Source organism: Pseudoliparis swirei, chromosome 11 (genome assembly GCF_029220125.1).
Source record: "Pseudoliparis swirei isolate HS2019 ecotype Mariana Trench chromosome 11, NWPU_hadal_v1, whole genome shotgun sequence".
Classification (NCBI taxonomy): domain Eukaryota; kingdom Metazoa; phylum Chordata; class Actinopteri; order Perciformes; family Liparidae; genus Pseudoliparis; species Pseudoliparis swirei.
In genome coordinates this window covers 24,146,425-24,158,527 of record NC_079398.1, presented here as the reverse complement: position 1 = coordinate 24,158,527, position 12,103 = coordinate 24,146,425, and the positions used below count along the sequence as shown (strand labels likewise).

Sequence of the window (12,103 nt, the reverse complement as noted above, 5' to 3'; positions counted from 1 at the left end):
ATGTTGATCTGCACTTCACACATTTCATTTATTTACACTACACACATTTTGCACACTGTCTATATTTAATATTTTTATATTCATTTAATTTGTCATTAGTATTGTGTATTGTGTATGCATATATGTTGTATATATATATTTTATTTTATATTGTACTTTGTATACTTGTATACATCTATATCTTTCATCCCTGTTTTTTATATTTTGTTTTATATTTTATTTTTTATTCTTGTGTTTAGTTTATTGGTGCTGCTACTGTTACGACAAATTTCCCCTTGGGGATTAATAAAGTATATATCTATCTATCTATTTTTACCCTTGTGTCTTTCCGCAGGTGACTGAACGTGAGCACGAGAGAATGGTTTCAGAGCTGACGGCCAAACACAACGAGGAGCTTCGTCACCTGACGATGGAGATGTCCTTGGAGCAGAGGGAGAACATGGAGACCGCCCACCAGGCTGAGCTGCAGCAGGCTCAGGTATATGACCATCCACTGTGTGCACACGGCACAACACATCTTCAGCTATTGTAGCTGTCTCTTTATTCCTCAGTCAAGATGCAAGGTTCGTACGGTCATGGAAAAGTCATGGAATTTTAAAATGGTCATTTCCAGGCCTGGAGAAGTCATGGAAAAAACTTAAATCATAAAAGTCATGGAAATGTGTTATAATCACATGTTCATTTACGCCGAGGTTGAAATAATTAATATATATTTTTAAAGAAAGACGCTCAAAATATAAGCCAGCGTACGCTCTCAATACACAACATTTTCTACAGTTTTCATGTTTATACTGAGATTTCAGTTTGGTCATGGACATTTGGTTTAAAGTCATGGAAATCCACTGGTCAAAATGTGTAAGAACCCTGAAGATACTTTGTCACTTGGAATAACTTTAGGGGCGTAGTAATGTAATTGTATTTTTACTAAATTGCCATCAGGGCATAACTGTCAGTTGTGTTTTCTATACATTAACATTTAAGTCTTTTACTCCAAACACAGTCACTACGAGACTCTTGCATAAAACTCGACCACAAACTTTAAATATACCTTTTTATTAGTCTTTAACTTTATTCTTGTCATTATCTGTTAGCTCCAAAAGAACAGCGAGCTTGAAGCCTTACGTCTGAGTCTGACCAACGTCCACACGTCCCAGCTGGAGGAGGAGTCGACGCTCACCCAGGTCCAGACCTCCATGCGGGAGACCTTAGCCCAGGAAAGTGCACTTCTGCAGGCTCGGCATCGGTTGGAACTGGACCAGATCAGACGGCAGAACCAGGAGCAGCAGGAGAAACTCGATGGGCTGCACCAACAGGACATGAGTGAGTTCCAGTTGTTCAGTCGGTGTTATTTTTATTACGAGCGCCTGTAGGTGCACTTAACATGTGTGCCATTATGGATGTGGGAGAGTCGCCGTTATTCTTTAGAAGCGTGTTTGCGGCAAAGCACAATGACCGATGTAACCTTCACATTCTTTGACGTGGGTGAACCTTTTCATTTGCTTTGTACATGTTCAGACGAGTTAAAGCGGCAGTGGGAGGCTCGTGTTGCCCAGGAGAGAGCTGCCATGCAGGAGGAGCAGGCCAAAGAGATGCAGGTCACTAGATTACTCTGATTTGAAAGCTCTTTAAACATCTGTACGGCTTTTTAATATTGACCATATTTTGGAAGTGTTGGCATATTTTAATTCATCTCGGTCATCAGGCTCTGCGGTCACAGTGGGACGAGGAAGCCGAGTCGAATCTCCGGACGTCTCTCTCGGAGACCCAGAGCGGCCTCACTGCCACCCAGTCGGAGCTCGCCTGCAGCCGCGTCTCCCTCACCCAGAGCAGCAACGCTCTAACTGAAGCCCAGGCGGCTTCGTCCCAGACCCAGACAGAGCTGCGGGAGTCATGGGCCCGGTTCCAGGAACTCCAGGCCTCCAGTCAGGAGCAGACCCAGAAACTGGAGGAGGAGCTGAAACAAGCCTGGGCTGACCGAGATGCTGCTGCCCGTGAGTGGCCTCCCCTCCCCAGTGCTCGCTTTCACCAAGACTGCCAAATCTAAATTCATTATTTTAATAATGAAAACATAGCGTTTTAATGTCTCTTCTCCATTGAGATGCACATGGTCCCTCTGACTGGCTGATGGCAGTCAGGATTTTTAAGACAACCTCATATTTGTTTGCCAGTATTAGAGTTTTGTAGAATAATGAATTATGCTAATTTTAGAGTCGTGGTCCGTGGGTTACACTATACATACAGTCCCATGTGTTTTTGTTTTCTACTTTATATCAAATGTATTATATTAGATATTCCTTTATTCGTCCCACAGTGGGGAAATGTCAGGATCACATGTATATGTGATACGTATGTTTTGCTCACTGGTTTTTGCTGATTAGGCGCTGTGGAGCAGCTGGTTTATAGTCACGAGGCGGTGCTGAAGGACAAAGAGCAGCAAGCACTTCACCTAAAGGAAAAGAAACAGCAACTGCACCTCGAGGTGAGTTCACTCGCTCATATTAAGAGTAAGATGGCACTTATTTTTCATTTCAGGCCTCGCGCCCTAGCCGCAAGTAATGGAACTTTTTTAAATTGTGTAAACATTCAGCTCGCATCAATTGATAAATTATAGGAAACTCAAAATTCAACTTGAAATCCACAATGCAGTAAGTTTGCAGCGGCTCTGGTGCCATTTACATATGTTTACGTGCATTTTGAAGTATTAAATGAGACGAGATGCAACGAAACGGCACAATTTGATCAAATGTCCTAAATTAATAAAAGAGGCGTTACATGAAATGGATTATGGAAATGCTTTGCATACTATATTCTGAGGTAGCGAGCAGTTAAATCACATAACTGATAAGTTATTTCTGCTGTCGCTGCCTTCCCCGGTTTTATATTAATCTTCCGACAACATGAAACCTAGCGGGCTAGCTCACGAGTATCAATTAAAACTTGTCCAATGGAATTCCTTAAGACGTCTCTTTATTTTCCTCTCGTGGATCGGCCAAGGCGACTTGCTTTGTTTACAGTTTGCAACCTCTGCTGCTTCTCCTCTTTATTTCTTTCTCAAGAGTGATTACATCTGTGCGTGAAGCGCAGCCTCTATCGCCAACTTCTGGCAAAGCTGCGCCGCCGAGTTTATGCGCCACAAAGCAGTTGATGGAAAAAAATATTTAAAATATTTAGCATTTTTGTTGTTGAAGGTAACGCATCTTGTAACAGCGATTCCTCCTTTTGTAAACTAGGTTGCGCGCCTTGGAGAGGAGAACACCTCGCTAAAAGAGAGGTCTGATCAAGAAGTAGGTCAGCTGTGGACCCAGCTGGAGAGCATGAGGGCCAGCCGCCTAGAGTTGGGAGGTGAGATTTATACAGCCTGACATCTGCTTGACGATGCTGTATTTTAATCTACTGCATGTATTTAAATACTCTCAATTAAAATATAAAAAAATGTTCCGTGGATAATAACGCTGTCTCTGCTGTCAAACCTTATTTCCTCAGAGCTGAAGGAGCAGCTGCTCGCTCGCTCCTCTCGCGTCGATGACATCGAGCGCCTGAAGACTGAGTTTAATGAACAGAAGCGGGAAATTAAAGAGCACAATGAGGCTGAGCTGGAAAGCCTCAGGAGGTATGAGGGCACACAGTGGACACATTTATTCTCACAGAAGTAATTGCTTATCGGCCTCTCCAGGTTTGAAAGATGATGCTAATAAAACTCGTGGTTTATCCCTTCTATGGTTTGTGTTTTGGCCACAGCATTTATCAATTATCTGTCGATTGACCTGTTCTTACCTTCTTTTTTCCACTGACCCCATGCAAATACTACACTCTTCACCGTCATCCTCCTTCAGGTACTTTGAGCAGAGGTTGCGGGCGACGGAGGAGAGCTACAGAGAAGAAGTCGCTTTGCTTCAGCTGAAGCTGGTCGAAAGCGCCTTGGAAGAATCCGTGCTTAAAACGGCCGATGACAGGTAGGCAACTAGATCGTTAAATAATCCCAGATGCATACAAACTTGGATTACATTATTTAATAATGGGACATTGTGCTCTTGTTTCAGTTTCACATCTCAAGGCCAAGCTGAGGAGGAAAGCGATCATGTGCTTTCTGATGCTGGCGTCAAACTAGAGAAACACAAGGTGTGTACATACTCTGTGAGGACATTAGTTGTAGATGTTTTAAAGACTTTCTGTAGCTAGATAATTGAGTATAGTATTGAGCACTTTGAAATGTTTTGATGTTGCATTAAATTACATTTTTGGCTGCATTTGTTTTGTGATCTTTAACGAGGTAACTTAAGTATCATGTTGTGTTTGTTTCAATCTCAGGAAGCGCTCGATTGTTTGCGCCTTCAGCTGGTGGAGGAACACAGCGTGGAGCTTGCCAATCTACAATCTTCTACGTCTCTTTCCTTTAAGGAAGAGCTGCGGCAGGTCAGACACAAACTCATTCCTTTGAACTTTAATGTCTATTTGCATCAAAACAGAATACAAGGCTAACATAAGAGGCTCTTGCCACCCAAGGCCAAGTGACCTGTGGTCATCGTAGTTTTTAATATTGTTTGAATATAGGATAACAGTGCACATTTACAGACCGTGTCTAATGAAAGTAATTTATAGTGTTTGTGCATTTGGTTTTATGATATTAAAAGTGACCGAAATAGTTCCCAAGAAATGCAAAAAGCGCGCTTGAGATCACGACATTGAAAGCTGCACTTTGCATAGCTGACTAGTCGTGAAGTGGGGGTGTTTTTTCGGAAAGTGACAAATGGTCGGACCCCCCCCATCCCTTTCCAACATCCGAGAGATTTGGCCAGAGGGGGTTTCCAAAACCTTTTTGGCCTCCATACAAGCAGTTCTGTTGGTGAATAATTTCCCGTTTACTCTTGTTTATTTGTTTTTACATCATTACTCGTGCATCAGGCGCGCTCCGACCTCACCGACCGCTACTACGAGGAGCTGCAGGAGAAGAGGAGTCGTCATGCCCTAGAGATGGAGCAAATCAGAGCCAAACTTTCTGACTGTCATTTACAAGGTACACGCGCGCACACACACAAGAAAAAGAAACATGGTATTGAAAAGTTCCTAAAGTTATGTAACGACTCAAACGTTCTTGTCGCAGAGCTTAACCGAGTTCGTGTGGAGGCAGCACGACAAGTCGAGGTGAGATTTTAGAAAAGATGATCAGATAATCTATACAATAAATGACATGCAACGGTCCATATAATGCAATATTGTGTTTATTTTAGATAGATAGATATATACTTTATTAATCCCCAAGGGGAAATTTGTCGTGACAGTAGCAGCAACACACAAGAATAAAAACAAAACACAAAATATAAGAAACAGGGATGAAAGATATAGAAGTATACAAGTAAAATAAAAGTAAAATACAAAACAAAATATATATGTAAATATACAACACACTTAGGTGGAGGTGGAACAGAGGATGTGGTGTCACACTGAGGAGCTGCAGACCAGGCTGACCATCATCCACACCCTGGAGAGCAGACTGTCTTCCCTGACTAAACAACATGATGCAGACATGCAAAGGAACACTCAAAAGGTACACACTCGAATACGAGCCTGCAGACCAGGAAGGTGCAAATAAACCGCCGGTCACACAGAAGCACATGCATATTCATACGATGTGGGAATACCCAAACCGTGTTACTGATGTATATTATGTTCCTGTCAACTCCTACAGCTGAAACAAGAGTTTGCGGGGGAGCTCGTTCATCTCGAGGACGCTCTGGAACAGGAGAGGGTGCATGTGCAGGACGAGATGAAGAGGCTGAGAGAAGAGCTCCGAGAGAAGCACGACGCCGAGCTCTCTGCTTTGAGGTTAAACCTTCAGAGAGAGACGGAGGAGGAGAGGTCACGCCTGGAAAAAGAACTCCAGAAGCTAACGTCTCTCCAGACGGCCCTGGACAGTGATGAGAGTAAGATCTTTTTTAGAAGACTCCTATGGTTTTCACTAGGCTCTCGTGCTCCTAGTCGTGGTTCTCCATTAGCTTCTGACATGGCGTGTCTTTGTCTCTTAGGCCCACAGGTCCTGGCGGTGCGTCAGAGACTGGAGGCCCAGTATGACGGTGAGCTACAAAGGGAAAAGAGCTGCATGGCGACAGAAATCAAGGAGCTCACTGCGCTCCTCCAGGAGCAAGGGGAAGAGCTTCTGTGCCGAGCCCAAGAGAGGTGAGCTCTATGGAGGCGCAAGAGTCTCGATTGTAGCTGGAGGTCAGTGGTTTGACCTTCACATGAGTCATGTTTGTACTGGTTTGAGAAAAAAGTCAAAACTCATTTATTGTAGTTTCCAGGGTTTCAGAAGGGTAAATGAATAACTATATATAAATGTACACACCTTTTAACGGGTGTGATATTTATTGTATATGCCAACATTTCAGCTACGGGGCTGCTATTATATGATTCTTTTATTCGTCACACAGTGGGGACATTTCAAAAATCACAGCAGCGGTGCACATCAGAGCATCAATGAAAATAAATATAAAACACAAAACAAAATACTAATACTAAATTATGTATATACTAATTAATTATTCCATTTAGGTCTGAAAACTGAATGTTCTGCACCAGGTCACTGTGGGATGTTTTATCCTGAAATCACAAAGGAATCAGCTTCAGTTCCATCTCCTTGACACTTGATAATTAGTTGGACCCTTGTTTTAATTAAATTGTTTATGTGTTCAGGTTTCAAGAGGAAAAAGCAGCATTGGAACAGAATTTGGCCCAAAAATCTGAAATCTCCCTGGCGGCGCTGAAGAAAACGCATCAAGCTGAGCTGGAACAAGAGCGAGCGACACTTCTGAGCGAACGCTCCCTGGAGACGGACACGCTGGAAGCCAAACACGAGGCGCAACAAGACTCTCTCCGTGCCAGTCACAGAGATCAGCTCGCAGCGACGGCCGGTGAACTTGAAGCCAAACACAAAGCGGAGCTTGTCTCCTTGGCAGCGGCCCTCGCTTCCAAACGAGAGGCAGACCTCGAGAGTCTGGAGGCTGTTTTTCAGGAGACCAATCAGGCTCAGCTGGAGGCGCTGGACGCCGGGTTGACTCGCAAACACCAGGAAGAGCGGGACGAACTGGAGAAGAGGATGCTGGGTAATATGGATACTTTGGAGGCCACGTACCTGAAGGAAGTGCACGTAAGGACACAAAATATATCGGGGCAAACCTTTATGTTTACAGGGTTCGTACGGTCATGGAAAACCTGGAAAAGTCACGGGATTTTAAAATGGTCATTTCCAGGCCTGGAAAAGTCACGGGAAAAAATTAAATCATAAAAGTTTGGGAAAAGTCATGGAAATGTTATTATATTCACATGTTTATTTACGCCGAGTTTGAAATAATTAATATTTTCTTTAAAGAAAGACGCTCAAAATATAAGCCGGTGTACGCTCTCGATACGCAACATGTTCTACATTGTTCATGTTTATACTGAGATTTCAGTTTGGTCATGGAAATTTGGTTTAAAGTCCTGGAAATCCACTGGTCAAAATGTGTAAGAACCCTGTGTTTAGGATTTAGAAGTACTTTTAAATGCCTTTTTTAAATTTATTGTTTCTTTTTTTTGTACACAGACACTGCGTGATGAAATAGTGCAACTTGAAGAGGGACGTCTTCGAGGCTTTAATCTTCAGAAGTCGCAACATAAGCAGGTGATGGAGCGCCATCATGCAGAGCAGCTGTCCATCAGGGAGGAACTGAGGAGAGAGCTGTCTCAGGTGCACATGGAGAAGTTTAGTGCCATGGCGGCAGAGCTCAGCCACGTGCACAAGGTGAGAAGTAAAGATGGGTTGGTGGTGTTCAGTCATCAATTAAACTATTATTCAATCATTAGGCAGAAATACAAATCTACAGTTTCAACCGACAACCTTTTAAACATAGTTATCTTTTTTCTTTCTCACAATTGTGTTCTTGCAGACTGAGCTGGCTGCCCAAAAAGAGGCCTTAGATACTGAACACTGCAACGCCCTGGAGACTCTTAAGAAGCAGGTATTCACACAATCATCCCGACATTAATAAGACGTTCTAACTTTTTTATTTTAACCGATCCAATCCAAAAATTCTATGTCTTTTAAGTCATTACAGTGCATCCGGAAAGTATTCACAGTGCTTCATTTTTTCCACATTTTATGTTACAGCCTTATTCCAAAATGGATTAAATTCATTATTTTCCTCAACATTCTACACACAAAAACCCATAATGACAAAGTGAAAACTGTTTTTTGCTAATTTTTGCACATTTATTAAAAATATAGAACGAAAACATAACATGTACATAAGTATTCACAGCCTTTGCCATGACACTCAAAATTTAGCTCAGGTGCATCCTGTTTCCACTGATCATCCTTGAGATGTTTGATTGGAGTCCACCTGTGCTAAATTCAGTTGATTGGACATGATTGAGAAAGGCACACACTTGTCTATATAAGGTATCAGATTTGTTATTCTTAACTTGAAATGGTATTTTCTGAAAATGTAATAATACAAAATATAATCTTTTGGCGAGGCGTGTCTGACGAAGCCGTGAAGTAGGTAGTGCGCTCCCTGCATTGTATCACCAGTGCAGGGCTGTGTGACGATGTATTTGGTGAGATGATAAACTGTGAGTCGCGGTTGTATTTGTCCTTTCGTGGGTAATTGCAGCTAAATATACGAGCAGCGTCGTGGTTTATGTTTTCATGTTCTTTGCATCCGGTGCACTTTTCTCAGGTTTTGGAACTCGAGCAACAACACGGCTCTGCTCTTCAGGAGCTCTCGCATACCTACACTGCTGAGGCGGAGCAACTCATTGCACAGCAACACCTTCAGCTACAGGTGTGTGTGTGTCAAGCATGAGGGAGCCTCACGCTACGTATTTATGCGCTTTTTTAGTTGTCTTTTTTACAGCGGGAGTTTACTTTGAATCCTCTGCCTGCAAGTTGTCTTTAATGGTTGTCCGTAGAGTTCTTGTCTCTCAGGCTCTTGCACTCATTACAGAATTATTGTTCATCTTTCATAATTTGTGTGAGCTGGAGTATTTATTGAGTTTATTTTTTTTGCAAAGCGCTATGATTCTGAACATTTGAGCCAGAAGTACATATTGTGGTCTTAAACAAACCTGTGACGTGTGACCGCTCCAGGAGTTGAGGACTGTCTCTGCGCGGGAATTGGAGGCGTGTCGCAGGGAGCTTGAAGAGGAGTCCTTAAGGCAACGCCAGCACTCCCTCGAAGAGGCGGAGCTCCTCAAAGCCCATTCAGAGGAGAGGCTGCAGGACGGGATCCATCGACTGGAGGTGAAAGGAGACGCCTCGGAGCGATGAGGAGGAAGATGACGTGGATAGCTTCAACGCTGCCTCTTCATTAGGGTTCTTTAGTATTCAAACACCTTTTCGGAGGCTATGTTGCCTACACATAATTAATTTGATGTGTGTGTGAGCTCCAGCTGCACCAGTTCATTCCATAGTTCTCGGTTGGACTCAGTCCCACTGGAGCTTTATTCAAACCCAGTTTCCACATAATCCCTCCATCATATATGTAGAAGTGTTCTAAGTCCGTCTGTCTCTGAGTCTGTATGGTGGGTGTGTTTTGTGTTACTCCAGTGGCTGAATGGGATGGATATAATCTTTTTAATCCTCTAATGCAGAAGGTTTTATGACTGACATTTCTTTTCCAGACATTTAGCATTTGACCATCTTAAATGTGCAGGCCAGTGGAAGTCAGCCATGAGCCAGCAGGACATGACCGGAGATCTCTTTAGATGAGGAACACATGAGCCTGCATCGTACTGCAGTTTCTTTAGGATGGAGATCTGCATCTTTTAATCGATGTACCAACATCGCTGCTTTGTTTGAAGGCGGAATTTGAAAAGCAGAAGGAGGCGGAGCTTGAGGACCTGAAGCGGAGCTTCATGTGCGAACAGGAGGAGAAGGAGCAGAGCTACACGGACAAAATGAGCCAGCTCACCGTCCAGCTGCAGCAGCTCGACGCCGTGGTGTCCCAGGTAACTCACGCACGCATACGTCCAGCGTCGTTGTAGGTTTTACCATGTGCTCCTTGTGCAAATAAGAACATTGTATTGCATCATGGGTGTTGAGGTTCAAGGGACATCAAGAATTAAATTAAATGGAAGTTATGCGGACTTGGAATATGTAAATACAAAATAGACTTAGATTAAAGAGGTGAGGTAAGAATGATGCTGCGAAGGCATCCCGCCACGGGGTAGATTCACCTCGCGTGAGATTACAGCTTGTCAAAAGATGATATCATTGAAACACCACTCAACTCTAATCTGGTCTGTGTGTGTGGTCCTGCAGCCAATGTATTTATTGACATTTTTGTAGATTGGAAGATTTATTAATTAATTTATTCTTATGTGATTATGCCTCATTGAAGCAATGTTTTGTTGGTTGGTTGTTGTGGAGATGTGAAACAAACTGATCCTTTACTATTGCCTTGGTTACTAATACGATAATGAGTTGCTACGCCCCGGAAAGCTGACTTTTATTTTTATTTTTTAAAGACAGTTTGTGGCTTTATCGGGATTTGCATGATTCCATACGACCTAACGACCTATCACTAGACTACATCCTTTATAGATTCTGTTTGCACAATCGGCAATAATGTGCCGTGTGTTTTTGTTTCCATGGCACCTTCAGCCTCTTGATAGTGACACACACACACACACACGAGGTTAGCAAAGAGAAGATTAAGAGAGATTGGGAGGGTGCTGTTGTCAGGGAAACGACATTGTTTGTTTGAGGCAGGTGGTTGCATGAGAGGGAAAAAGAGAGGGAAGATGTGGTGAAAGGAGAGGGAGAGGATGAAGGGGGTCGAGGAACGACGGGTAAGAAACTGACGACGGAGGCTTGGATGAAAAGAGACTGAAGCAGTGAACCCAGAAGTTTTGTCTTGTACTTGTGAGTGTTTAAGCTTTAGGCTGGTTTTAATGGAGGAGGATTGTAGTTTTTGTGTCATTGCGGATGTGTTTAATGTAGTTCTGGTGTTTTTTCTCTGGCTACAGTGGGTTTCTCTGACGATGAACATCTGGTTTTGATTTCCTTTTGCATGCAGAGCGTGCCGCCTGCTCTTGTCACTGAGCCTTTGTTGGTGGTCATGTGATTTTGTAGTTTCTCGTTTAAGAAAGCACGCGATGCTTTGAAGAGACTGAGATGGCAGTAAGCCAGTGTTCAGTTAAACAGTTTTGCTTTCCACAATTTGGGGGTTGATTTATCGTTTCGGCCTCATTTTGCTTTTTCAAGTCGCAGCACAGGTTGGAGGTGCAGCTTATTGCTGCGTCTTCAGTGCTAGCGTTAACGGCTTTCTATTGTTTCCCCCCAGCTGCGAGCAGAAGTTGGCTGTCTGCAGGGGGAGTTAGAAGGGAAGCGTGCAGAGATGGAGACTTTAGACTCTCTCCTCCAACGAAGGGAGCGGGAGAGCCAGGAGGGAGGCAACCTTCTGAACATGCTCACGGACGACCTGCAGACCGCTAAAGTGGAAAGGTGAGTGCTACGCCAGCGATTGGTTAATATAACCACGTGACTTGTTGGTTTTCTGTTACATGTATGAGCTGACAAGCTAATTGCATTGGACTATAGAGATTACTGCAGATTCAGTGTGCCCTTCACACAAAGTATGTTTAGTGAAGTAAGTCGAGCTGGTAAAACTGGGACTTTGTGGCATGAAATGTAAAGTTTTATTTCATTTTAAAAAAAACTTTGCTTGGCTTCAAATTCTAATATTGTGAGAAGGAAGTAGATTAAAATGTCTATAAAATTATTAAAACAATACAATATAAAAAGGCATACATCAAATGTTTTGATCGCCGTGTATTTATTTTATTTATTACCTTCGCATTGAAAATGCCGGAAGGTCATGTTTTGATCGCCGTGTATTTATTTATTTATTTATTTGTATGCGTGTTATTCGCAAAACTCAAAAAGTATTGAACCGAATCGTATGAAATTTGGTGGGATGATTGTTTATTATCCGGGGACCAGTTGATTAGATTTTGGGATCGATCGGGTCAAGGTCAAAGGTCATAAACAGGTCAAATCTTCTTGAATCACATGGAATTTGGTGGGATGATTGGTTATTATCCGGGGACCATTTGATTAGATTTTGGG

The 12,103-nt window shown here is 42.9% G+C and overlaps 1 protein-coding gene across 2 annotated transcripts in view; it reads left to right on the top strand.

Annotated features, from left to right (window-relative positions):
* Nucleotides 1-12,103, top strand: part of pcnt (pericentrin) — a 40,877-nt gene that overhangs the window by 9,856 nt on the left and 18,918 nt on the right. For both annotated transcript variants that reach the window (XM_056426059.1, XM_056426058.1), the window contains exons 11-32: nt 335-478; nt 1,092-1,320; nt 1,516-1,595; nt 1,703-1,991; nt 2,379-2,479; nt 3,231-3,342; nt 3,484-3,610; nt 3,834-3,953; nt 4,041-4,119; nt 4,309-4,413; nt 4,903-5,014; nt 5,102-5,142; nt 5,411-5,545; nt 5,687-5,921; nt 6,024-6,174; nt 6,688-7,141; nt 7,577-7,774; nt 7,920-7,991; nt 8,712-8,816; nt 9,122-9,274; nt 9,835-9,981; nt 11,319-11,479. In XM_056426059.1, the coding sequence (XP_056282034.1) occupies nt 335-478; nt 1,092-1,320; nt 1,516-1,595; nt 1,703-1,991; nt 2,379-2,479; nt 3,231-3,342; nt 3,484-3,610; nt 3,834-3,953; nt 4,041-4,119; nt 4,309-4,413; nt 4,903-5,014; nt 5,102-5,142; nt 5,411-5,545; nt 5,687-5,921; nt 6,024-6,174; nt 6,688-7,141; nt 7,577-7,774; nt 7,920-7,991; nt 8,712-8,816; nt 9,122-9,274; nt 9,835-9,981; nt 11,319-11,479 (3,350 nt within the window). The remainder of the gene's footprint in view (nt 1-334; nt 479-1,091; nt 1,321-1,515; nt 1,596-1,702; nt 1,992-2,378; nt 2,480-3,230; nt 3,343-3,483; nt 3,611-3,833; nt 3,954-4,040; nt 4,120-4,308; nt 4,414-4,902; nt 5,015-5,101; nt 5,143-5,410; nt 5,546-5,686; nt 5,922-6,023; nt 6,175-6,687; nt 7,142-7,576; nt 7,775-7,919; nt 7,992-8,711; nt 8,817-9,121; nt 9,275-9,834; nt 9,982-11,318; nt 11,480-12,103) is intronic.